The 27,249-nt window shown below is 43.2% G+C and overlaps 1 protein-coding gene across 4 annotated transcripts in view; it reads right to left on the reverse strand.

The window, feature by feature from the left end:
* RAP1A (RAP1A, member of RAS oncogene family) overlaps positions 1-27,249 on the reverse strand; it is a 77,136-nt gene that overhangs the window by 11,389 nt on the left and 38,498 nt on the right. For all 4 annotated transcript variants that reach the window (XM_075910321.2, XM_075910318.2, XM_075910319.2 and 1 more), the window contains 4 exons: positions 16,150-16,233; positions 8,667-8,735; positions 7,347-7,403; positions 3,713-3,853 (listed from right to left, as the gene is read on the reverse strand). In XM_075910321.2, the coding sequence (XP_075766436.1) occupies positions 3,713-3,853; positions 7,347-7,403; positions 8,667-8,735; positions 16,150-16,206 (324 nt within the window). In that variant the 5' untranslated portion in view covers positions 16,207-16,233. The remainder of the gene's footprint in view (positions 1-3,712; positions 3,854-7,346; positions 7,404-8,666; positions 8,736-16,149; positions 16,234-27,249) is intronic.

Consider the following 27,249-nt stretch of genomic DNA (forward strand, 5'->3'; position numbering starts at 1 on the left):
ACCATTCTTTGTCTGATTTGTGTCCATTTATTCTCTTACGCAGACACAGTCCGGTTTGTCTGATGTACATGGCAGAGGGGCATTGCTGGCACATATCACATTAGCAGATGCGCAGGAGAACACACCTTTTCTGGTCTAGCTGATGTGGTCAGGTCCTGTGACCGCGTCACTCGGGTAGATGTGTGGACAGAGTTGTCAAGAGGGTGTGTTGCAGAGATCAATTCCTAGGTTAGTGTTTCTGTCGTGCGGCATGCAGTTAGTGTGAGTATGTGTTTCAGGTTGGGGAGCTCTTTGTAAATGAGGATTGGCCTGCCTCCCCAGGTCTCAGAGACAAAGCCTTCTAGGCTAGGCTGTAGATCCCTAATGATGAACTGGGAGAGGTTTTAGCTGGGGACTGTAGGTAGTGGCTAGTAGTATCCTATAGCTTTCTTTATTGAGTCCATCCTGTAGTAGGTGACTTCTGAGTATCTGCCTGTCTCTGTCAATCTGTTTCTTCACTTATCCAGGTGTGTACTGTAGTTTTAAGAATGTTTTTAGAGATCCTATAGCTGTCTGTCTCTGTCTGAGGGATTGGAGCAAATGTGGCCAAAGATAAGTTACTTTTAAGGTGTTGGTGGGGAGGTTAAACTCTCACATCTCTCAAGCTAAATCCTTGAAAACATTACTAACAACTGTATTAGTCAGAGTTTAATTTCCGTTTTCTGTCAACTAAGTATAAAATGAAGAAGGTCAGACAACTGTACTGTTCACCCCAACTCTGTCCTGTAAAACTTCTGCTACTTCAACTCCACCACGCGTTTTGGAAATATAGATTTAAGGTGAAACAAAATTCACCATGTAACATAGAAAGCCCCATGCAATAGAACTAAAGACTCCAAAGACAGTGAAAATGACATCTCAGGGCTGTATGCGGCGGGGGTGTGCACGAAAGGTGTGAAAGCACCCCGCCATGGTCCCCTAAGTAAGCGTGCTTCAGATGGCCAGGGGAAGGCAGGAGTGGCACGCTGGCCAAGACTCCCTCCCCCATGCTCTGGCCGGCCGGGGGAAGGCTGGGGCTGATTTCCCCATTTTCTTGAGGGACCATGAGGGGTGCATTCACTCTTTTGGTCCACATTTCCAAATAAAAAGCAGCCCCCCAGAGAAATTTCTGCGTACGGCCTGATTTACAGCTGTGGTGTCCAACAGGCTATTTGTGGCTATATATGTGGCTATTTGGCCGGTTCAGTGTGGCTAGTTTGCTACAGAACTGGTTGGACACCATGGCAGGGTTCAGAAGCATGGCATTTCTGCATATAATCTCCTCCCATGATCTACAGATTGATCAATACTTTGCCAGCTAGGGGATTCTCCTTATGTTCTATTTTTTTAAGAATACTTCTTCACTTTTTTCAAGCGTTCTAAAATTAACCAAGCAATAATTATTTTCTATCATTAGCTGAGAATTTTTTAAAAACTAACATTACTTATTCCACAGTAGTTAGACAGTCTCAGGAAATAGAGGGAGGGACAAAGAAAATTGTCCTGTGTTTACAAGTCTCAGGAGTTTTAAGAGCAATATTAAAAGAAACCCATTGACACACACACTGTAATTCAGGGATAATATGCATGTTCAGAGTTTGACTAAAATTACCTCATCTGGGTGCCTAAAGTTAGGATCATAAACCCAACTATCTAAATACAAGTCGCACAACTTTCATTAGTGATGATGAGTAACCACATACCCCTACTGCAATCAACAGGAGCTGCAGGCTCTCAGCATCTCTGAAGTCACACCACATCCCTAGACAGGTGCCTAAATATGAACTTAGACCAAAATTTTAGCCACCATTAGTATCAAAGTTTTTACTCCCTCCTCCCAGGGCTACCATATACATTTTCAAACTTGCGATCTAAAACCACTGCTACTAAAAACAGTATCCCACTCAGGAAACAGCCCAAGACGTATTGCTCTCTTCAGCCTCAGCAACAAGCTTTAAAGATAAGCCAGCAGGACAAATATATAATTGAAAAACAGCTATTGATAAACTGCCACTCAGGTTTTCGTGGTTCGCTGTTCCAGGAATCCTCAACCGCTTATGGCCTTCATGCTCAAAACCAACATTGACAACACAGCAGTTTTGGTTGTGTTCATTTTAGATAAGGAGCAATGGATAATGAACAGAAGCAACCTAACCTCGCTGAGGCCTATGGAGGATTTATGGAAGTCTTCTCCTTCACAACAGATAGAAATACAGGATTCTCCACAGAGCTGACACTAGAATACACATTTTTGCAACTCTGCATTACCAACTTGCCCGTAAAGCAGTGATTTAAAGCAGTTAGCCAATTTCCAGCTGTTTGGTTGCCAATGTGAAAATGAATTCTTGGTGGATGGGTATACACATCATAAACACAACAAACTCCTTCTGGCAGTCCCAACAGACCGTAGGCCAAAAGGACCTGGAAGCAGAATTACCACCCTTAAATGCATGCAGATCGCATGCCTTGGACATTCATTTCGACAAGCTAAAGATCGCAACTTTAAAATCACACACAGAGTCAGTATGGCCAGCTTGTCACCAACTCCCACATAACATTGTTGCTTAGAAGGTTACCGTAGGTGCATGACAATCTACCATCTTCACTCACCCTAAATCACTTAGTTGCTATGAACGCCGAGTATTTTCGAGCACCAATGAGGACTGGGTGAATTAGCTTGCAGAGAGAAAACTGATTTTGATCCAGCTGATCAAGGCAGGAAATTGAACAGATTTTCAAAACGAAGTCTGAATTCAAAAAGGGCATTAGGAATGTTTATTAAAAAACTAGTAACTAGCTCAAATGAGTCTGTAAGCAAATTGGGAAAAGCGCTTTATCTGCATTCTATCCTGTTGTAGCTAAAAAAAACCATCCAAGTGAAACAAGTGAGACCTCAGCCTTGCTCATGTCCCAGGCAAACTCAGGGGGACAGGGAGGGGACAGAATGGTATACACTAAAGTAACAGGTCATACAAAATAAATCTCTCCTTCGTGCAGTATGGTGGACAGCTACATAACTAACCAGACTGCTCAATGCTGCCCCTATTACTTGTACAACTGGTAACAAGAGGACTTCCCTACTCAAAGCCTTATTTCAGTGTTGAAGGCCTTATCTGTAGGCCATACACAATATCTGTAGAGTTAAAAGAAAGATTGGCAACATGCAAGCTTCTGCCTCACCCTATGGTAAAGCTAGAGGAAAAGAAACTAAAATTCAGTAACTAACATCTGTTTAATTTTTTAAAAACAGCATTATTCCAATATAGCCCATCTAGAAAACAGAACATTCACATACTGGGAAAGGAAAACCAAAGTTGAAAATTAACTAAGGACAGATTTTCAAAACCCTTCAGCAATCAGTGCTTCCTATTTTATTCTCACCAGCGACGCCTGGATGTTGAGCACGTCTAAAAATCTGGCCAATTCATTTATGCCCCCAATGGGAGAAGAGATCTTTTGCGAAATCTAACCCTAATTTTGGATGCTGAGCTCTTGAAAAGCTGCTCAATACAGTCAACGTTAAAAATAAAAATATTTTTTCTAAAATATCTAATACAATCTTATTATATAGCTAAAAAAAAAAATTCCAGGGCATTAGTATTCTTCCATTCATCAACTTGCTCAAAAAACAGAGGCCTGCTTGTTTACTTGTGGAAGGATTTTAATGGCTCACAAAACAAAGTCCTTTACTTACGTCTTCAGTGTCCTTAACCCGTAAAATCTGTTCCCTCAAGTCCTGTAAGTCATTAAACGTGGACTGTGCTGTAATAGAATATACTAGTGCAAACCCTTGACCATTCTTCATGTAGAGATCCCTCATTGCTGTAAATTGCTCCTGTAATCAAATATTTTAAAAGATAATTAATAAGCTATTTAATACATATAACAAACATTTCAAAAGGAATCCTTTTATTCCAATAGAAATAAGAATGTAGTAGCTAATGTGACATTTACATTTTTACCCCTTACAGAAATCCAGTGAAGCACATGAATTTAATAAAAACATTAACTCAATTCCTTCCCTCCTCCTTCATCCCCCCTCAGGCAGAAGAAAAAATCCTATTAGAGGAGCAGACAAAAATAGCAGGAAAAAAAGGCAGGAGATGCAATAGAATTAAATCTGGAAAATATTTTTCAGTGATAAATATGGACTAATGTAGATCTAAAACATACTGCTAATATTTGATTAACATATTTGCAGTGGTCTTTCAAATGCTATATTCTCTCTGTCCAGTGGCAGGCAGCGATTAGATTTCACTGCTGGAGAAGTGAGTCTGCAAATATGATCCCTGCTCTCATATTGTACAGAGACTGGCTGGGTGCCACACACTGGTGTTTTTTTGTGAACACGAGTGTGTGGGAGAAAGCGTGAGCTCACATCTAAGCACCTGTAATTGTACAGCAGTCATTTGCTGCATGTGAATGGACTGAAGATTCAATGTGATGAAACATACAGCTGTGGAAAAACAGGACTGGGGGAAGTCCAGGTCAGATGCATGAGATAGCAAGTCAGGGAAAGAACCTTCACTAGAAATTCTTCCCATACTGTGATTTCCATCTGCCTGGGCTACTTTCAACATCATGGTATCCAAGTGCTTCCCAAAATAAACAACAATTGTGTTTTAAAACTTTTCTAAGCAGCAGATCTTCCTCCGAACAATTCAAGTCTGTTTGTTTGGTGACCCCTCCCACAGGGTGATAAAGGGGCTTGGCCAGTGAGCTTTTACAAAGCTCTTACCAACTGGGCAGCACAGAGAAGTAGCATGAGAGGCAGCTGACCTAGGCAGGAAGGGATCCCTCCAGGAGGCACAAGGCCCTTCCTTATCTGCTCCAACTGCCAGTCCAGCCACATGAGGGGTGGGGGAACTGAAAGGACATCCCCAGCTGCTGCAAAGGAGACTGGAGCCCGGGAGAGGCTGCTGGTTCACCCTGCCCTCCCTAACGTGGGAAGCAGCTAAAGGAGAAGAATATCCTTTCCACCACAGTCTGGAGAAGAGACATGGCATGGGAGGGCCTGCTCTAAGAAAGGAGGCGGCAGGTGCAAGAGCAGTGGCTTGGCAGAGCATTTGTTTGGACACAAGCCAGAGTTTGGGTCATTTAAGCATGCCCATCGTTAGCTTACGGAATGGTGAGGTTTCATGATGAGGGTCACCCACCACCCACTGTGTCCTACTGCTTGGTACCGTCCCTCGGGCCTCTGACTTCAAGCTCTGCATACGGGGAGATTTCGTCAAATCCAGTAATGTGCCTGAACCACTATTGCATACTGCTTAAACTTTAGCAACCAAGCTAACTAGACAGCATGACCAAGCCAGGGAGGGGGAAGAAGGGCGAGTTTGGGTGCCACAGAGAGGGCAGCTTGACCCTGCGTCCTTCCTGAGGCCCAAATCTCTAGTGAAATCGCTGAGCTATACATTAAGAAAAACAGGAAGTTTGTCTAAATGCCCTAAGACATATATCTATCAGGTTCCCGAGCATGAAATCTCTGAAAAAGAAAAAAACGCTTCTGGTGAAAGCAATGATCAGAAGAAAAGCTCTTGCCTAAGCTTTAAAAAGTGCTTGCCTAACAAGTTTGTGTGTGACATTTTATTGTAATACTACTAGATAAACAGGGGAGGAAAGTTTGAGTTGGGGGGACAATTTTGGTTACACTTGGAGGGACGCCTCAAGGATTCCTTGAGGACTCTTCAATTCTGGACGCATCTTTGTCCCCACCAGCAGACGGAAGACTGGCCATCGGAAGCCTGCTCGGTGTCACTCGAGAGCCACACTCAACTTTGCTAATTATCAAGGGTTAAGAGTGTTTTACCAAATGGTTGCGGATGTGTGTAAGTGCTTGAGACAAAGTTTAGCTTTAAGTGAAAGCACTCTTGTATTGTCCTGTTTGTACCATCCATCTATCGATCAGACAACCGTGTCTCCCCTGAATTATTTCCTGACCCCACCTTGCAGAAAGTAAAAGTTACCAAGAGGTTTGGGTTGAAAGAACCCCGGGTAGCATCTGTACAGTGCTGAGCTCTGGGCACCACCACAAGAAAATACATTTGAAATTCTCATCCTCAAATTCCAGCATCGTGTTATAAAGACACCAATTTATTACACTGAGGAGCTGATAGGATGTTCAGAATTTGGAGCAGCGCTAACCCACAGCTGGGTAACCTCTACAAATCACTAACAAGAGGCAGGGGAGGGGAGGGAATATCTTTAACTGGACCAATTGGAAACAACCTTCTGCTCTGGGAAAGGCACTAAGAGTGCCAAAACTATGTAACAGATCAAACAGAGAGCCCACCTGGTAAAGGACCATTCAAGGTAAGGTGGCCCGTTACCACCCCTGTATTCATAGGGCCAAAAAAAGGGGTGGAGGGTTTAGTGGGTTACAGATTGTACTAAGCCATAAATCCAGTGTCTTTATTAAGACCAGAGGTGAAAGCTCCCTGCTGTGCTGCACTCTAGGAGTCAACATGGGCACTCAGCTACTGGAGGAGGGGCAGCTGGGATCCTGGGGATCTCCTATAGGCTGTCACACAAAACAGCAGGCAGGTGAAAGGGGCTGGCTTGGACTGTACCCCACACAGATCTGGACTGCCTGTTCCCCTGCCCTACGCAGCACCCTTTATGGAGGGAATGGGGGGCTGAAGCCTCCCCCTCATTCCTACTACCGCTGCCAGCACCCAACATCCTTGCATTCCTCTCCTTCTTGGCTGGTCCAGGCAGGGGCCAGAGTGAGTGAGTGACCCATGCTGTGAGCTTTCCTCTTGCTCCCGAACAGCAAGGGAACAGAAAGCAACAAGCAGCACTGGAGGGAGGGGGCCTTAGCACCCTCCTGCCCTCCCTAAAGGGCACTCTTCCCCACCCCCGCAATCCTGCCTCACCCCCTAAATCCCTGCCCTGACTCTCTCCCCACCACTTTGGGGAGGGGGATACAACAGTACCTGCAGAAATATAAGCTACTTTCACGCTTGATTAGCAAAGCTACGAATTTCAGCTGCCAGGCTTGTCTTGTGAAATTGTTGTGCGGGTTTCCTTTGAGGCTAAGGGCTGAGGGGTTAGACAGAGCGATAGGGTGTTTGTGTCTTATTTTCCTACATGAGTTCATTCGAGAGCATAGTGAGTGTAGGCAGTCTTCCTGGGTTTGGCCGTGTTCCGGTGGCAGGTTCACCACATTGGCTTTTGGGTTATTTAACAAAGCAGAGCAGTGTAATACAGCAGCAGTCAATCTAAAAATTTCTTTTTGACAAGCTGAGGCTATTTCATTGACAAATCCTACTTTTAAAATCCAATCTCCTTTTTAACATTAACAATTCTGTATTTTAGATTTTTCTTACTGTCCCTGCTGTATCGAGGATTTCAAGCATACACTGTTGGCAGTCTACTTCCACTTGCTGGAAAAAAAGAAAGAAACAATAAACTGTAAGGAAAAACATTTTCATATGCTCATAAGTGTGCTAGTGAGAGACACACACAGAATTAGAAACTGAAGAGCCCTTTAGCTTAGGCTCTCCTTCATTCCGCCTCAAACCCTCCAAAAACCCTCTAACTACAGCTATATTTTTCAAGCATTCCACATACTAAAAATCATTTCAGATTAAAGAGAGTAATTCCAGAAAAACCAACTTGACTACAAAGGTTTTAACATTTTTTTTCACTTAATTGTCACACACACAAAATCACCACTTCCTTTCCCTTTTTTGGGTTTGGGGGCCTTTAATTATGACAACCATGATTCTTATCTCTAAAACAATGGGGTTCTTTACATCAATGTGAGTGGAGAATGCAGCTTTAGGGATAGAATTACATCAAGCCACGGTGCCAAGGATTCAAACAAGGGCTTCTGCTTTGTAACTGAAAGCTTGTTTCCAAAAAAGCAGTGAACAACTTCATATGCCTGAAAACCAAGCAACACTCATTGGAGCTCAACAGTAATGGGCTTGTTTTATTTTTCAACCACAATTACTATACTGCAGTACTTAAATTGGTGATATTTGTGTTCTCTCTTTTACTTACAGTAGTAAACGTTGCAAGTGGTCTGGCATGAAATTCTTATTCGCTTATCTTTAAATGGCAATCAATGTTATGTCAGCTAACCATGAACTTCAGACTTTATACCACTGAGGGTATGTCTACATTATGATAAAAAAAAAAAAAATCAGATGGTGCTACCTCTTAGAGCCCAGAATGCAGGGCTAAAAACTGCAGTCTAGACATTCAGATTTGGACTGTAAACCCAGATACCCCTTTCTTCTCAAGGTCTCAAGAGATGGACTCTTCCAGTCCAAGCCTGAATATCAGTGCAGTGTTTTTTTATAGGCCTGAAATCTAAGCTTTTCAAGCCAGAGAGTCAGCTGATTTGGGACAGTCGTAGCCATACCATAGGTCTTTTATTGCATACACCCTCAGGTACTGATCCTGCACAGTGCGCCGTATTGGCACAGGGAACTAGCTGCACAGATCAACTCGCAGGACTGGAGCCTAACGAGCCAGTATGACTGCACTAATACAGATTCAAACTCACACCTCTTACTCAGACAAAATCCTTGCAACAGAGAAATTTTGCCTGAATTAAAAGGGGGGGGGGGGGGAGGGAGAGCAGGATCAGATCAGATCCCAAAAACGTGGATAAAACACAGCATAATTTTATACTCTACCTTTCTATATGAGTCTTCTATTGTGGGGTCATATTTTTCAACAAAAATTCCCTGAACAAACTGTACGGTCTGAAAAACAAAAGGGGGAAACCAGTTAAAGAATAAAACTCAAACAAAACAGTGTAAACTCTGCATCACATCAGTACTGCCAACTCAACCATTCAAAGTCATGAGGCAGGACCAAAACACATTTTTTTTTTTAAGTACTAAAAAGTGGAGTAGGTTGGGTTTTTTTGTTTTGTTTTTTTAAATTTGTGAGGTTTCAGGGTGCACGGTCATATTTTCAAGAATTTCTCTAAAAACATGATGGGTAGAAGTTAGGAATGTTAAATGGTTAACCGATAAGCATGCTGGTGGACATTAGGCTTATGAGTATGCTCAGGGCTCGACAATTAGTGTAATCTACTCGCCTGTGGCAAGTAGATTATAAGCCAGCACAGCCACACAGTGCAGTAAGTGCATGTGCAGCATGCCCAAGCGCGCGGCTGGCGAGCAGGGCTCGCCGCCGTTTGGCAAGCCCTGGGTATGCTTACTAGTTAACCAACCGTTGCCAGTTAACTCCGACAGTGACCAGCCATCCCAGGCCAGAACAGCTCAGCTATGGTGGGGCTCCACAGCCATAGCAGGATCTCATGGCTACAGTGGGGCCTAGATTAAAACGGTTAACCAGGTAAGCACTATCATTTAACCAGATAACTGTTTTAACACCCCTAGTAGAAACCCTTTTTTTTTTTTAAAGTGACAGACTCACAGAATCTCACAAAGCAACTGGAAAACCACCAATACTGTGAGACTCCCAATAAAATCCAGAAAGATAGCAACACAGTCAAGTAGATCCATGAAAGCCCCTATATTTCACTTAGAGCTCTCAGTCTTATTAAAACATAGTAGCTGAGACTATAAGCTTCTCAGGACAGTAGGCGGGGGTGGGAGGATGGGGTAGGGAGGTTGGTTCTGCGTGCAGCACCTAACACCACGGGACCTAGCCTATGATTTGGACATCATGGTGCTAAGATAATACCAATCAATGACACATTAATACTGACCAACTGATACGGCAAAGACTTCAGGATGACATTTAAAAAACTGTAAATCATTCACCTTCCAGTCATTCTAATTATATATATATATATAAGAATACAAACTGAATAGAACCTTGCACCAAGCATTCAACAATCCCAGCTGACATTCAAAGAGAAGGAAGAAGATACCCCTTGTTTCAGAGCTGAAGTTCTTTCCTCCCTTATTCAGAGGAAAACTAGGATGGGAAGCTTTCAACGTGGCTGGTGGCTGGATAGCCAATATTTACCCTAAATCTGTAGAGGACTCTATACCTTTTGTCTGTTCTCTAAGGGCTTTTGGATGGACACTTACACTGGTCTGCCAACCCAGCTATGGTTTTCTCTACTTTTGCCTTATGAGATAGATGGCTTTCACCTATTCCATGCCTTGCAAATGTCTTCCATAGCATGGATCATATCTGAATGGAAAGCCATGTGCTTCCCATATTCCCTCTCACATTTGTGATGGCAGAGAATCCCTATAACAATCACAGCATTTGCTTACATAAAAGAGCGCTTTTTTAGCTTCTTTAATGTCATTTAATAGTGGGCAATAAGGAAAACATAGCTCCAAATGCAACTAGACAGACTGCTGCAGATCACAGCTTGGGAGGAGATAAGATACTGCTATATAATCTACTACAGAAACTTGGATCTGTGAACCAGGAACTACTAAATTCTAATGCTAACCTGTCCCTGACTTGCTACGTAAATATAGGTAGTAGCAACCTCTGTGCCTCATTTTCTATTAAACAGGGATTCAATAGGCCCGGGGAGCTTGAGATAATATTCCTAAACAAAATTGGAAATATAAAGCCAGGGATAAATGCCACAAATCTAGCAGTTTATAGACTGAAAGTAAATACAGTAAACTTCCAATAATTTGGCACCTTTAGGACCCTGGGTTGCTGGATTATCAAATATGCTGGACTATCGGAAGGGGGCGCTATGAGGGCTCTGGGTGGGGGAGATGGAGGGCGGCGCTGCGGGACCAACCCGGCAGTACCCCAGCTGCTCTGCCCCGGGCTTCCTCAAGTTTGCCGCTGCTGAAACTGACCAGCGGCTTTACTGTAAATCAACCTGGCTTTTACAGTAGCCATACTTTATTTGCGTAGAAAGTGTGTGTGTGTGTGTGTGTGTGTGTGTGTGTGTGTGTGTGTGTGTGTGTGTGTGTGTGTGTGTGTGTGTGTGTGTGTACACGCATGAGGACTCACACATGCTATTGATCTTTAAGAATGGTTTCAGGTTTTGAAAGGGGAGCATCATTGTATTCCAGAGAGCACAGAACACACTCTGGTTTCTTTTAAACTCAGAAGAAAATTATTTTCTCACTTTCATGTTAGAGAAGATTTGCTACAGATGGGAGGCACATGCCCTCTCTCCCCTGTTCAAAAATCGTTCTGCTTCACAAACTAAACCCATTCTGTTTTCTAGAACAGGGGCTTTCCAGCTGTGCTCTGTGCACCCGTGAGAGTCTGCAACTCTGTTTAATGTTTTGAAAAGGGTATATACCTCCATTCAAAGTTTTCAGAGGTCCACAAATGAAAAAAGGTTGGAAGCCAGCGGTCTAGAAACACTGTCTTTTCTTTTCTGCCATTTCCCTACCACACTGTATGACGCAGTCTCAAAAGGCAGATGATCCCAGAAATACCACTATAAACAAGATCATAAGTAATTCGATGAGAGGAGGTGTTACACAAGGCACCAGGACAATCACAATAACAAGAACTCCTTATAATCACCACAATCTAATCGGGAGATTTCTTAATGGTGGTACCAAAAAGGGTACAGAGACTTGGGTTTTGGTTAAGAGGCTAATAATGGAAAATGTGCTTCAGTCATGACTCAAAGAACCAACCATAGCTCATTTGTATACTGTTAATAGTTTTCCCTCATCTGCAGGTTAGTTTTCAACACTCAGGTGCTACAACGTTGCAGACCACTTTGAACATCTTCTCTAACTAATATAACATCCCAACACAACTCATATAGTAATCAAACATATAATGCATCTGTTAATTGAATCCGCAAGGCCTGATTTTCAGAAAATACAGTAATTCCTCATTTACCACTATAGATAGGTTTCAGAAAATGATCGTGTTAAGTGAAAATGTGTAATGCGGGGTCAATTTTCCCACTGAAAATAATGGAAAAGGTGGGGGTTGCGTTTCAAGTGGTGGTGTCTGTTGAGACTGGGACATAAGGCTGGGGGAGAAAGGGGACTGGGTTACAGCAGGGAGGGGAGGTGTTTGGCTCAGGGGCAGGGAAGGGGAGAAGAAGGGAGGGGGACTGGGTTGGGAGTATGCCCCTGTAACAGGTCTGCTGGGACCCACACTGCGCCCAGCAAAGGGGGAAGGGGGTCTCCGGGGAACGGCGCAGCGAGCGGCAAACACTCCACTGCTTTGCAGGGAGGCAAGGGAAGCCCCACACAGCCACAGGCAATGGGCTGGCTGGGGAAATCATGTTATTCTGGGGATGGTCATGTAATTCAAAAAACGTGCCCTAAAAAAAATCGTGCTATCGCGAAAATGTATTAAGCGGGCACATGTTAAGTGAGGAGTTACTATTCAACCACTGCTTCAAACACCATAGAACATGGCTGGACAAGATTCGACCCATCTCTCGCTTTGATCCAGCCTGCGGACAGTATCTGGTCGCTTTCTATTTATATCCTGCTGCCTGAGCCACTGAATTTCCAGGCACTGGCTCAGGCAGCAGGATCCTTTTCAAATGGCTCACGGCTCCCGGTGGCACCACCCCGGCAGGGGCTGGAATCATGAGCCCTTTCAATAACTGCAGCAGCCCCGAGCGACTGCGGGGCTACATGGTAGTGGCAGGGCTGGGAGCCGCAAGCCTTTTGCTGTGTTTTTAATTCAAAGCCTCTGGCCCCAGACCACTCAGGGGACAGGATAGTCCCCAGTCCCGACCCTTCCACCTCAAGCCCTGCCCCTTCCGGGGTAGAGCTGACCCATGACCTCGGATTAAAATTCATTAAGTGGCCCCCCTGCAAAAAATTATTGCCCACCCTTGTGAATGAAGCGTCGAGGAGGGGCGGGGAACCTTTTGTGGCCCTGACCCACAGGAGCCGCACACAAGTGAACAGTTAAAACAACCCACAACCAAAGTCCTCCCTGACGAGACCCCCATCTGAGAAGGAGAAAGGCACTCCCCACATTCCCCTCCTGCACCACAGCCTTAGGGGGCCCACGCGTGTGGATTGTGAGCTCCAGCCCCGTGGGAGGGCAGGGGGCTGGAGTGCCAGCACAGGCTCCCCAATGTTGGGCGAGCCCCCCTGGGGCCCAGATCCAGGCAAGCCAGGAGCTGCATCTGGCCCCCGGGCTTGAGGTTCCCCACCTCTGCTTCAGGGGATCAGCACTTCAGAAAATAAAGTCCCTTGTTTTCACCTGGTCTAAGACTGCCCATTACATACAAACATCACTGTATGTACATTAAACTACACTGTGGCTCGCCTGTGACTCTACCTAGTGTTTATTCTTCACCTTCCAAGCACTTCACAGCATTTGCTGGTCTCCACAACACTCCTGCGGAGTAGGTAAATAGCACTCTTACTTTATAGGTAAGGTAATGGAGGCAGACAGGAAGAGACAATTCAGGAGTTCCTAGCTCCCAGCTACACTTTGCCCCTTTACTTACATTACTCTCCTTTAGCCCAGATCTTACACCTTTGCTCAGTTGGTGTTTTTTCAATTAGATATACGACCGTTTGCAGCCAAATGCTGGTAACTTTACTGCCTTGCAGATTGGCCAAAGGACGTGCTTCCCATTAGAAAGGAGCAGAACAAATCACTTGTAAAAGAAAGCTTTAAAACAACAGTGCATTAGTTATTACTAAGGACTTTCTGTTGTCCAACCATTCGCACCAGAAGGCAGGGCGATAAGAAATGCTACACAATCAGCACGATCTTGGGCAATAAGAGTCAAACAAGGGAGGAGGCTTTGCGATGAAACACCATCACATTGTATTCTAAACACCCACTCAAATGCAACACTGAATACCAATACCAGCCTCCTTATAAGTCATCTTAGTTTAAGTCACTGGGCAGGAGGAGGGAAGAGAAATTTTAGAATTATTATTGACACCAAAATTCCATAGTTAGATTCTCTTCCGCTATTTTAAAACCCATCTCAGAACATCTCTTCTGATGGCTGCATGCAAATAATTTTGTATTTGATCACCTCTCAACGCCATCAGCTCTTGACTGGTTTACTGTTAAATTTTTGATCCCCATTAGAGGTGTGTTGGATCAATTATTTCCGTGAGCAATGAAATGTAAAGTTACATAGTGCCAGCAACGGCACTGGGCTTACCAAATGGGTATTTACCACTGGGCGTGCACAATGACATTCAATACACTGGAAATTATCATTCATTCATTCATTCATTCATTCATTCATTCATTCCAGTTTTATCACTTGCACAAACTTGCTGACTTTAACAGAGCTGCCCTCTTCCCCCCATAATTTACAGTGCTACAGATGAGATGAGAATCAGGCCATCATACATATTGCTTATAACAAACAAAAACAAGTTTTCTGCCCACAGAAAAGATCTTGAGAATTAATGAGTCTGAAATTAAAAAAAAAAAAAATCTAACTCCTACCTAAAGGCTACATATTTGGAAAAATAAAATATTATTTTCAATAAAAAAAAAAGCTGTGGGTCTGAACTGATTAGACTTCACATCACAAGGGAGGAAACTTCCTCTAAGTTTGATATTTGTCTGACATTTTGGTGATGTCTACAGTAGGTTAGACAGAATCTCATCGCAGGACTCCAAAATAAAAAATATTGTATTCCTAATGGGAAAAAACAAAAACCAGACAAGCCTAGGGGACTATAGTGGGAGGAGAAGCGTCTCATCTTTAATTGCTGAAGTTACCACACAAGAGAAGGGTTCTACACAAACACATTTTTAAAGAATAAAGATTTATGTCTGAATGGTACCATAGATTATTATGGGGAATCAATTAAGTAGCTCATCAAACCATTTGCATTGTTTAATAACTTGCTATGCTTTACACCCTCATGTATCTTCTCCCTCACATGCTCTTTGGATTCTGCAGGTAACTCACCAGGTACATCACCTTTTCACCTCCTTGTGTAAGTGAAAGGATGCAAGAGAAAACAGCCTTATTATCCTTAACATTGTATTTTTACCTGCATTAAAAATAATTGGACAGTAATGTTCCCTCTAATCTTTTCCATCCATTGGTGGATTTTTTCAATCCACATGCAGAATAATTTTTGTGTGCATCAAGGCATGTGTGAATGTGCACCACCAGTAGAAACAGAAAACCTCACAGCTCTGCTAGCTGGGCAGCATTTAAATTGCTCTTGAGTGATCGCACAAGTGCACAGCTTACAGGGAACACTGTTGGATAGCTAATTCCATCCCGAAGTGATAGGTGGCAAGGTGAACTGGCTTGTTTTAAAAAGTTCCCAGCAGTCCCTCCCTGCCCGCTCTCTACAACAGTGAGCAGGTTGACTTAGGTATATGACAGACAGCTGACTGCTAGAACAAATTACTTGAATCTCTATTACAAGGCACTGGCTCTGCTGTCACCACTGCAACACAAACCAGTGAGAAACAACTAGAGATGTAAACTCCAGTTTAACTGGATAACTGATTAAAAGGAGCCTGGGAAGGGTGTGTGTGGGGTAGTGGAGTGGCCCTCCCATCTGTAGAGGTGCCTGCGGGGTGCCCAGGCCCACCCCAGACAGAAGCTGCTCCACACGACTGGAGCAGCCCCCTTCATGGCAGGCCTCCTGTGGGGCTGGAGCAGCCCCCTGCCCGCGGCAGGAGGGAAGCTGCTGCAGTCCCCACCGGTTAACTGGAACCAAGCAGCAGCACCATTAAGGGTGAAGCTCACTGGTTAACCTTTCACATCCCTAGAAGCAGCCCTCTGTCTTCAGGAGTGAACAGGGTTATCAGTCCACTGCTATCTTTCTACAGTACCAGTGGACTATTCCCTGCCACACTGATGTTGCTTTAGTTCCCTTTGCAGTGGAAAACACACATCCTTCATGGCAAGCCAGCTCCCTGCACCTTAGGCATCAGCAATTCACTAGCATTTAGCCAATAATTTGTGCTTCATTTTGTTCTAGATTAGACACTTGCCATTTACAAAATGTATATTTATATGCTAGGTTATGTGCATGGAATAAGTCTTTCCACTGATAATAATCTCAGTGCTGCTTCTTAAAATATTTGAAAATGTTAATATATTTCCAACCAGCTGAGCAACCCAGTAGCAGTTATCCAATCATCTGTTGTGCATGTAGAAAGTATCAAAAATGTCACAATAGAGTAAAATAATATTATTTGAAAACAGACATAGGTGGGATTTTTCAGACTGCCCTTTACTGAGTAATTTGAGTCGGACATTGAACGCTCACTCACCAAAGCAGACTTTCCCACGCCTCCTGAACCCAGGACCACTAGCTTGTACTCACGCATGATGTGGTCTGTTCAAATACAGGCAATCTGAAAAACAGGGGGAAAGCATGGAATTAGGAGCCATGTTTGCAAGCAGCGCCTCGAAAACAGTGTGTTTTCCCAAAGAACTGCTGTCAAAGCAATTTTACTTGCAGGGTAGACTGTTCTGTATAGCTAAGTACAAAAATCTCTTCAGCAGCAGCAAAAAGATTTTTATTTTAAATCTGGGTACTCAAGCAAATGTGTACTTCAATGGTACAATGATAATTTACTGTACTCGGTGGATCAACCTTCAAATTCAAAACCATAATTGAAAACCCCATCATGTTCTTTTCACCAGGATGCTAGTAGATGTACAAAGTCTTTCTATTGTTTCTTTCAACAGAGTAATATTACTATAAGTGTTGGGATTTACCTTTATTTGTGTAACAGACTTTCAGTTATTCACCTATTTCAGGGAACCTGAGGAGTCTGACTCTGGAATTTCTTCCTTCCCTTAGGACATTGCTTTCTTTGCTCAGGACACCAAAAGTTAAGGCCTGTTAACCTTCTGGGAATATTACAAAGTTAACCTTTTTTTGGGTGTTTTGGAACAGTCAAATGTGGAGTTATTATAGTGGCATGTTTTGTTGCCCTGATAAAAGGGCATCTTGACATCTATCTGTCCATTAAAGAGAAACAATCTCTCTCTAAAATCTAGCTGCACACCTTTTCTTCCTTCTTCCAATATAATTGCCTAAAACAAGCAATTAAACAAGAACATGGAACCAGCAAAATACAAGCACAAGAGTTTACTTCCCCCACCCATCCCCAACAGAGATGATTTAGGAGGTCAATTATTTTCTTTCTGGAAAAGGTCAGGCTTAACTTATTGCTGCCAAGTCAGAAACCTCTCTGCTCTTCCAAGCAACGCCTGTGCCTTTTTATGGAAATCTCTCAACTCCCTGAACTCTATGCAGCACAAGAAAATTTCTCCTTCTCATCAAGATGCCCTGACAAATAAGGAGAATGACAAAGCTGGTGATAAACATTTTACACTATGTTTACATTATAAGCCAAGCTTGGCTGCCTCATTTACAGTGCCCAAGCAAACAATGACCTCACCAGCTAATTATCTGTTCATTCTTCCCCTAGTAAGATAGCTCTTTCTTCCCAAGTAAGGATTCAGAAATATGAATGCTATGAAACTGGTCCAGTTTCGTTTCACAAAGGGTTTCGAACTATCTTTGCCACATGGTTTATGGGTCTTTCTAGGTATAATCTTATGATTTGATTTAAAAATAAAAATTTATTCCCCGTAATATGATAGTCAATTAAACCAATTTGCATGTACAGAGGGCATGTACTGTATTTCCCAGCTCTGCCACGCAGTCACTCTGTGGCCAGAAGCAAGTCATTTGTAATCTCTCTGTGCCTCAGTTTATACAGCCATAAAATTAGGATGAAATTTGTAAAACACAAACTCTTGAAAAGAAAGCTACTCTCTGAATGCCAAATACTCTTAATGAGAAATTGACTGTAAATTCCAAAGGTACCCTGCATCTAAGGTACTTGGAACTTATGTTCTTGAACAAGAAAAAAAATCCTAAGTACATCTCCATTTGTTTTAAGGTCAAAACTGACATAGGGCCCCAAAGCAGGAGACCACCTTGGATCAATTAGGAAATCTTACATGATCTAAAAATCAAAAGGTGTTGTATAAAAAAAGTAGAAACTAGGGATGTTAAATTTTGATTAATCAGGTACAGTAATTCTTCATTTAAAACTATAGATATGTTTCAGAAAATGATCATGTTAAGTGAAAACGTGTTATGTGGGGTCAATTTTCCTATTGAAAATAATGGGAAAGGTAGGAGTTGCGTTTCAAGCGGTGGTGTCTGTTGGGACCAGGACATAAGGTTGGGGGAGAAAGGGGACTGGATTACAGCAGGGAGGGGAGGTGTTTGGCTCTGGGGAAGAGAAGAGGAGGAGAAGGGAGGGGGATTGGGTTGGGAGTATGCCCCTGTGACGGGTCTGCCGGGACCAGCACAGTGTCCGGCGAGGGAGGGTTGCCGGGGAACAGCGTGGCAAGCGGTGAACCCGCCACCACTTTGCAGGGAGGCGGGGGAAGCCCTGCGCAGCCGCCGGCAACAGGCTGGCTGGGGAAATCATGTTATTCCAGGGACAGTCATGTAATTAAAAAAACGTTCCCTAAAAAAAAAAGTGCTATCGCGAAAACGTGTTAAGCGGGCACATGTTAAATGAGGAATTACCTTAATCGAGTAGGCAACAGAATTTCCATTGACTACTCAATCAGTCGATAAAGAGGGGTGGGGGCGCTCATTGTCTCACCACACTCTCCCTTTGAAATGTACAAGAGCCATCCATGGTTCCTTCTGCCTCTCTCCCTTTGAAATGCTCCCAGCCCCCTGTGGAGACAGCGGTGGGGGGGGGGGGTCGTGCTCCCCCCGGTGCTGTCTCTCTCTGATTGAGGCAAAGTCGGGGGAAAGAGACCTTGAGCAAGGTGGGAGGGGACGCGACTAGTCAAGTTCCTACTTGACTACCCAATGAACATTTGCTTATCAGGTATCCGATTAGTCATTTACATCCCTAGTGGAAACTTGGTCAAATTATAAAAGATGAATATAAGCAAACACCACTGGTATGCAGGGGCAAGATTAGAAAGGCAAAGGCACAAAGCAAGGTAAATCTAGCTAGAGACATGGGGTAACAAGATGACATTCTACAAATATATTAGAAGCTAGAAGACGACCAAGGACAGGGTAGGTCCATTGCTCCGTGAAGAGGGAGAAACAGTACATGCCTTCTTTACATGATTTGATTTAAAAATAAAGATTTATTCCCCATTTCTAACTAACTTTGCCACATGGTTTATGGGTCTTTCTAGGTATAATCTTATGATTTGATTTGGAGAAACTGGAGAAATGGTCTGAGGTAAATTGAATGAAATTTAATAAGGAAGTACTCCACTTATGCAGGAACGATCAATTTCACTCCTACAGAATGGGAAGCGACTGTCTAGGAAGAAGTACTACAGAAAAGGATCTAGGTGTCATAGTGGACCACAACCTAAATATGAGTCAACCATGTGACACTGTTGCAAAAAAAGCAAACGTGATTCTGGGATGCATTAACAGGACTGTTGTGAGCAAGACACAAGAAGTCATTCTTTTGGTCTACTCTGTGCTGATTAGGCCTCAATTGGAGTAGTGTGTCCAGTTCTGGGCATATTTCAAGAAAGATGTGCAGAAATTGGAGAAGGTCTGGAGAAGAGCAACAAAAACAATTAAAGAAAACATGAGCTATGAGGGAAGGCTGAAAGAATTGGGCTTGTTTGGTTCAGAAGAGAGAAGACTGAGAGCGGACATGATAGCGGTTTTCAAGTATCTAAAACGGTGTTATGAGTAAGGAGAAAAATTGTTCTCCTTGGCCTCTGAGGATAGAACAAGAAGCAATGGGCTTAAATTGCAGCAAGGGAGGTTTAGGTTGGACATCAGGAAAAACTTTCCAACTGTCAGGGTGGTTAAGCACTGGAATAAGCTGCCTAGGGAGGTTGTGGAATCTCCATCACTGGAGATATTGAAGAGCAGGTTAGACAGACACCTGTCAGGGATGATCTAGATAATCAGTCCTGCTCAGTCAGAGGCTCAGAGCTCTCTGCATGGAGCTGACTGACTAGGTGGGGCTGATTAATCACCTGTGACGCTGCACTGCCATGGAGCTTAGTGGAAATACTGATCCCTTCCTGTGCCAGTATTCTATGATTCTAGGATAAGACACAGACAAATCTATAGGCATCTAGAATTACCAGGACAAATAATACACAAGCAACAGGTCTGAGATGTTTCTATTAGAGGAGCAAATAATCCCTCACAATAAAAACACTACCAGCAGAATTGATGGACACATGCAAGATTTTGTAAATGTACGTGAAAAATTGTACATGTGCTTTTGAACATATCAAGCTTGCTCAAACTCTGCATGTGCAAGAGAGCAGCTTCACGCACAATGGTGTAAGCAGATTATATAGCAGCTGCATTTTTTGAAAACTTAGACCCCTCTATTTACTGGCTCTGAACTGCAGGGATGGCCTTTAGGATAAGCATTTGTTTTCAAATGTTACATTTATAAATTTTTGCCCTGCAATAACCGGGTGGTAGGATTCTGACAGAGAAGTCAATCAGACCCTTATGTATGGCCCAGAGATCTAGCTTCCTCCTCCTGTGCAATATGCTCGCATACCTTGTAAAATTTACAAGGGTTCTATCTTCCTCCCAAATTTAGGCCTTGCCTGCACTGCCATTTACTTCACTGTAACTTTCTCACTCAGGGGTGTGAAAAAATATACCCCCCCCCCAAAGCGCAGTAAGTTACAGCGCTGTGAAGTGCCAGTGTAAACGCCCTCCTAGCACTGTTAGCTATTCCCTTCACGTAGGTGGTTTACTTAAAGCGCTGGAGAGCTCTCTCCCAGCACCCATGCCCTGACCACACTAATGTTGCCTTGGCAGTGCTGGTGGGTGTGGATGTGTTGACGGAGATGTTTACTCAACCAGGGCTTTAATGCTCAGTGTTTTAACAGCTGAAACAGTACTGTAGCCAGCTCTTCACTGAGGGGAATATTCCTACAAAGCTATATTCATTTAACAAAAGGTATCCTCAGAAATTAATACAGCGCTTCCACAAATTCACTTACACTTGTAGAAAGAAATAAAAGCAATTTGAGCAGTGCGGTACTAAAAGGGGTTCTGTTTCTACTTTCATTTATTCTTTAATTTGCAACATTTGGTTATCTGCAATGGGGCTCCCAGCCAATGTTAGCCAGAAAATTCTACCACACAATGTCAGTGGAGAAACTGATGCTCCATGATTTACTGCAAATATCATCTCTAAAGTTCTGTCTTCTGAGACCAAAAGACCAGAAAGGAATGTGCCACTAACATTTTTAGGTCAGCGTGATTTATATAAAAGGCTACATTTATGGCCAGTAATGTATCAATGCCCTTTATAGCTAAAATAGTACTAAAATCTCGGCCACTACATTTAAGGAGCCAACGCTGTAACAACCGACAAAAATTCTTTGCAGAAGAAAGATTATTTGAAAAATTAGCATTATGAATGAGACCTAGACACCCTGATCGGTACTCACTGTGGGATCTGCATGACTCTCAAAACAACACTGAATTTCTCTTCACCCCGGGTTTGTGAAACAGAGACCCATTAGCCCCATTTTACAGATGTGGATGTTTAAGCTAAGAGAGATTATGTGACTTGCCCAAGGTAACACACAGGTCTACGGCAGAGCTGGTTACTACTGTACCCAGTTTGTCCAAGGTCCAGACCAATGTCTTAACCGCAGGCCTTCCATCCATGTTTATGAGCGGATGGATGCACAATATAACACAGAAATCAATGAGACAAGACCTGATAAGTCAATCTTTTCTACTCCTCTGGTCACTTCCTTTTAATTAAACAAAGGCACATAATTCACGAATGCTGGACACAAATCAGAATCTCTAGCAGTCACACAAGTTCCAGCATGTGCTTCGTGGGGCTGATGTGCAGCTGTAGCTACACGGAGGAAAATATTTTGCAAATCACTCTGCTCATAGGACCCTACAGAAAAAGCCCTCAAGCGTCTGCAGGGTTATCCCAACAGCTCTTCTTGAACCAAGAATTGCAATGGATCCTCTTGAAGAAGAGACTCTCTCGGTCACTGTGGGTCAGTGGTGCACAGGACAAGCAGTCGGTATTCCAGGGTTCTCCTCCCAGCTCCACTACTGAGTCACTGTGACACCCCAGCCAAGTCACTCCCCTTCTACATGCCTAAGTCTGCTCTGTAAGGTGAGGCTAATGACGCCTCTTTTGGAAAACACTGGAGATGTGTGAAGGAAAGCATCATGTGCTATTTGTTAGTAATAGTAGAAGCCTCTCTCTATGTTGTGCAGCTTGACACTCTATCTCTGAATTCACACGGGACCCTGCTAAACCAAGGCCAAACTAAATCCACCTCTCAAGGCTGCAGGTGGGACTCCACCTCCAGCTCTGGACTGGAACGCAGTCCCAATGCAAGTTGCTCATATCAAACAGAATGGTCATCTACTCATCTTTCTAAGTATCCTTAGGTCCTCTTTGATGTGGCATCAGAACACCTGAATTTTTCTCTTAAAAAAACCCTCCATGTTTAAAGCAGGATTATTACTCTGTGCCTCTGATCTTGAATTGAGTAATCCTCCTAAGTCTGTATATAATTGCATAACCATATCTAAACAGGAAATACTAGCATGCTGGAAACAGGGTCAGAGGAATCGGTAACATGGAGGGTGGGCAGGGAAAGGAAAGCAAATAGGGTTGCCAGATGGTTTCAACAAAAATACTGGACACACTTGACATTGTATCACAATCTACATTACATCTTATTTAGAAAATACATTGACATTGATATTTTCTCAATTATATTTTCTCAACTTATTTCCCGGACAGAAAGCTCAAATACTGAACTGTTCGGTTCAAAACCGGACACCTGGCAACCCTAAAAGCAAAGTGAACCGGAACAAAGTCTGGTCTCGACTACTAGATCCTACAAAAACAAGTCTTTTTTTTGGCGGTGGTGGGGAAGAGTTAGGGAGGAAGGCAGGTTGAGTTCTATGGCATAAAAATTACAGGAACATCTTACTAAAGGAAAACATTACTAAGGAACATCTTATCTGGTTATTAATAAACCAGACCACAGCACCAATGCACAGAACACAACAAGTAGAGAGAAAAATGGCTGACAGCAAATTTCCGTAGGGAAAGGAGTACACCCTCACTAGGCTGGCCACTTAAAGTCTGTGCAAACGAGAGACTGAAAAAATACCTGACATTGTCCTCTCTACCTTGTTACACAACAAGTCATTCGGGAGGTCCTCTTACATCCAAGTTCAGTGCTTTATCCAGTGGACCACGGGACCTCTGGCTGTGACTTGAACTTGACACAGACAGAGGCATTTGATTTTAAATCAGTCTGTCATTTTTTAGGGTAAAGATGCATCCACGTTTTCATTGCAAATTCAGCTACATGATTTTGCACCTACCACCATTTCGATCGTGTCTCATTTTCCAAAGCTACAAAATGCAAACAATACTAAAGCCAGGTCTACTCTACAGATCTATTTTGGTATAAAACTGATACCCCAGAGCAAGGCACTAATGCTAACCTAACCCCCGTGCAGTCAGTGTTATGTCAACCAAAGAGCTTTTCCCAGCTAACAGAACTACTGCCTCTCAGGGAGGTGCTGTACTGCACATGAAGACAAGCCCTTTTTCATATGTGGGGGCTGGGATATAAGAGTCCCGTAACTCAGAACTTGCCTATGTTCAGTATTCCTGTCCTCCCTGCCACCCAGACCTAAGTCAGAGAGGTTAAGATCAAAACTGCCTTTGAGTGCCCATCCTTATCCAACTGGAGGGTATTTCTCCAGTAAGTGATGAGCAGCTACCACTTCCTCCAACTTCCACTTTGATTTTAGTTTCATGGTTTTTACAATCTGTACAAGATTCTCCCACTATGTCAAGTTTCAATGTCTAAAACCAGATGAACAATATTTATACTCTGCAGCTAACTGGCAATGTGTTTTTGGTTCAAGTTTTGACAACTGTTTATTTATGTAACTTCTTCCACTTGAAAACTTCCCTAAGTAGCAATATTTGCTTCCTTTTTCAAAACCATCATTTTGGAATGAAAGAAGAAGGGGGAATTTCTTTTAATTAACTGTGGGTAATATTGAGAGCTGGATCTATTGTTAGGATTTAAAAGGGAATGGTTTTTAAGGGAAGTATAAAAGCCACTTGTTTTATACAGTCTACCCCTTTCCATAACACCAGATTCTGCTTCCTCCCATTCAAAAGCACAGTAATCAAGTTAAGGCTTAGATTTAGTCATGAACTCTCTCACTTTTTTACTTATGGTCAAAAACATATGTAGGGAAGTATCAGATAGGGGTATTGCAATAATTACTTCTCACTTTTCTACAGTATTTGTCAATTATTTCTTTTGGATGCAACGGGAAACCAAGACTGGCCACCTGTGATTAGTCTAAGTACTTATAGGGTCCATTACCATAATATCTGAATGCCTTAATTATTCATGGCATGTTTGCAAGATATTCGTATCTGTTTAAACAGCAGTAACAGAGAGCCAGGGGCTTTGCATAGAGGCAATTCTATGCAATATCCGGACCAATTTTTCATTTGGATAATTATATTATGCCTATCTAAATTCTCCTTGGGCTTCAATTAAACACAGTATTATTCACTTCCATCCACAATTTGTGTGGTGGTAGGTGCTATGCGCTGTTAAGCAGTGACTATACTTCAGTGGTGTACACGTTTATTTCTTTGGCTGAAAAGTACTTGTTCCAGCTAGGAACGGGGGATCACCTGTGCTGAGCAGTTTAAGAAAACTTGTATTGCTGCTGTCTATGATGTGGGTAATAGAAGTTTTCAGTTCCCAGGGTTTTCCATCATGCACCCATTACAAGCCAAGGAAGCCACTAGGTATTCACAAGAAGCACTCTTAACTGACAAGACATATGTAGTGCACAGTGTTTTGACCAGCACATCTGGTATTGTATATGGGCTTGTCTTCACTATGTGGAAGATTGACACTGCAGTGATCGATCTTCCGGAGTTTGATTTAGCAGGTCTAGTAAAGACCTGCTAAATTGAACTCAAAAGGCATCCCCCCAATCAGTGCAGATACTCCTGCTCCTCACAAGGAGAAAAGGAAGCCAACTGGAGCATTTGCTCCCATAGACCTCCCGCTGTGGAGACCATGCGAAAACTTGAATTACAGTACGTTGACTCCAGCTACATAATTAACGTAGCTGGAGTTGTGTATCTTAATTCGACCATCCCCTGTCTTGTAGATCTGGCTTTAGTCAAATGGACCAAGATACAAATAACTGAATTAGAACCACCCTGCACACATGCACAAAAAGCTACCTATTTAAAACAGATACCCAATGGGGCAAAGGGCTGATTTCTGATTTATTAGTCAGCTCTTGAAAACCCAAAATTACAGAATCTCGCCAAAGAGCTGTTATGAATCCACTAGGTCTGGACTTTATCTGTAGCAATGGAAAAACCTCATGGTCACACCACTGACAATATGGCATCTCAAGATTAATTTCACCCCAAGCATGTTGCAGGGTTTGTGTGTATTCATGCCTAATGTCTTGACCCAATAATCAAAATAATTACTGGGAAATTGATGATGTAGGCTAGTCCCCATATGGTGCGGCATAAATAATGCCTTTGCAGACATACGAGAAGGGGTCCTCCCTGCCCTCTGGTGGTCACAGTCTAAAGACAAATGGACAAATTAGGAGAAGGGGAACAACAGTGTTATTTTAACATGAGTTAATTAATGCACTAGAGAGAGCCTGGCACTAGCATTAACCTCGGGTGTGACAAGGTCCACACCACAAATAACTCATCAAGAAACAAAAAAAACCCACAGTAGCCAGTCTCAGAGCCTGAGGGACTGACTCGCGAGGCTCATGCTGTGGAGCTTTAAGTAGCAGTGAAGATATTCCCCCTCACTCTGTAATCTAGGCTCGGAGACCCATCCTGTCACTGGGTGTCACAGTCTGGCCTCCAGGTCAAGCCGGAAAATCTGCATGGTGGTTCCTGGTCCCATAGCAGAAGCCTGAGTCAGAGGACTTGCTACTGTGGGAGGTTTTTCTGCTCTGGGGCCCGATCCTAAGAGACACACAAAGCTCCAGTTTAGCAGTGCACTGGAGCGGATGCTTTAATCCCAATACTTTAGCAGGGGCTTAAGAGCTTTGCCAGATGAGGGCCTACATAAGCCAAGTCTTAGGTGTCCTGCATAAGGCGCTGGGAAAGTCAGGCACATGGCCATGCTGGGAGAAGATACAAGGTACGTCTCCACATGCCTTAAATACCCACAGCTGGCCTGCATTAGCTGGCTGGAGCTTGCAAGGCTGTAAAGCAGCTGGGCAGATGTCTGGGCTAAAACACTAGCCAAAACCCAAATGCCTATGCAACAAATTTTTAGCTCCGCAGCGTGAACACAAGTCAGTGTCCCAGCCAACCAAAGCCCCACCGTGGATCTTTTATCACAGCACACCCATTTCCAAAGAGTGCCGCCGGACCAAAATGCAGACTAAGGGTTGAGGAAACGTGATTCTATTGAAGAAAAAGGACAGGACTCCTTCTGACCTCAAGGGGACCAGGATCAGGCCTGTACATGTTGCCAGCTGTTCACTCAGCATTAAAGCAGAATGAAAACAGTTTGTCATATTTCTTGGGACCCCAAATGATACCATTTTCCAGCAAGACAGCAGATGCCAGAAGTAGCTCAGAATGCGTTTTAATGACACAATCTCTTCCCACAACTCACACGCGGTGAAAGATAGGGCTCTATCAGAAGACGATTTTATTTATTGCTCCAGTGGCATTCCAGGGTTAAGAATTATGTCATTTATCAAGATACGGATTTCATATACGTGTTGCAAGTATAGAAACAGACATGCATTTTTTAACTGAAAGTGTTGGTCAAAGGGAGGAACATACTGTTAAAAGTTCAATCCTATACCGGGTGGGTGACCAGGAGCAGAGAGAGCACAAAGCACTCAAATAGCTCTTGATATCCTCAGAACACTCTAAGTGCTAATTAATCCTTGTCTCAGCCCAGCAAAATGAAGTAATACTCATTAAACACTGCACAAAAACTGAGGCACAAAGAAGTAACTTGCGCACGGCCACAGAGGAAGAACCAAGACTGTAAATTGAGCAATATAGACTGGGAGCCAGGAAATCCAATCCATTACAGCATGTTCCTTCAGACAGGAAATACTGCATGAAAGGGCTCACACGCACTTGCACACACATCTGTGCTACACGCAGCCAGCCACTATGCTTGTGCACAGATACCAAGGCAGATGTGACACAAGACTTGAGTAAACACACGAAGTAAAGCACTGTATAAGCATAACCAAAAAAATAAATCAATAAAACTGTCCATCAACCTCTATTTTCAAAAGGATTTAGGCTACTGCCATT

This window comes from Pelodiscus sinensis, chromosome 27 (genome assembly GCF_052426305.1).
Source record: "Pelodiscus sinensis isolate ZL-2025 chromosome 27, ASM5242630v1, whole genome shotgun sequence".
Lineage (NCBI taxonomy): Eukaryota > Metazoa > Chordata > Testudines > Trionychidae > Pelodiscus > Pelodiscus sinensis.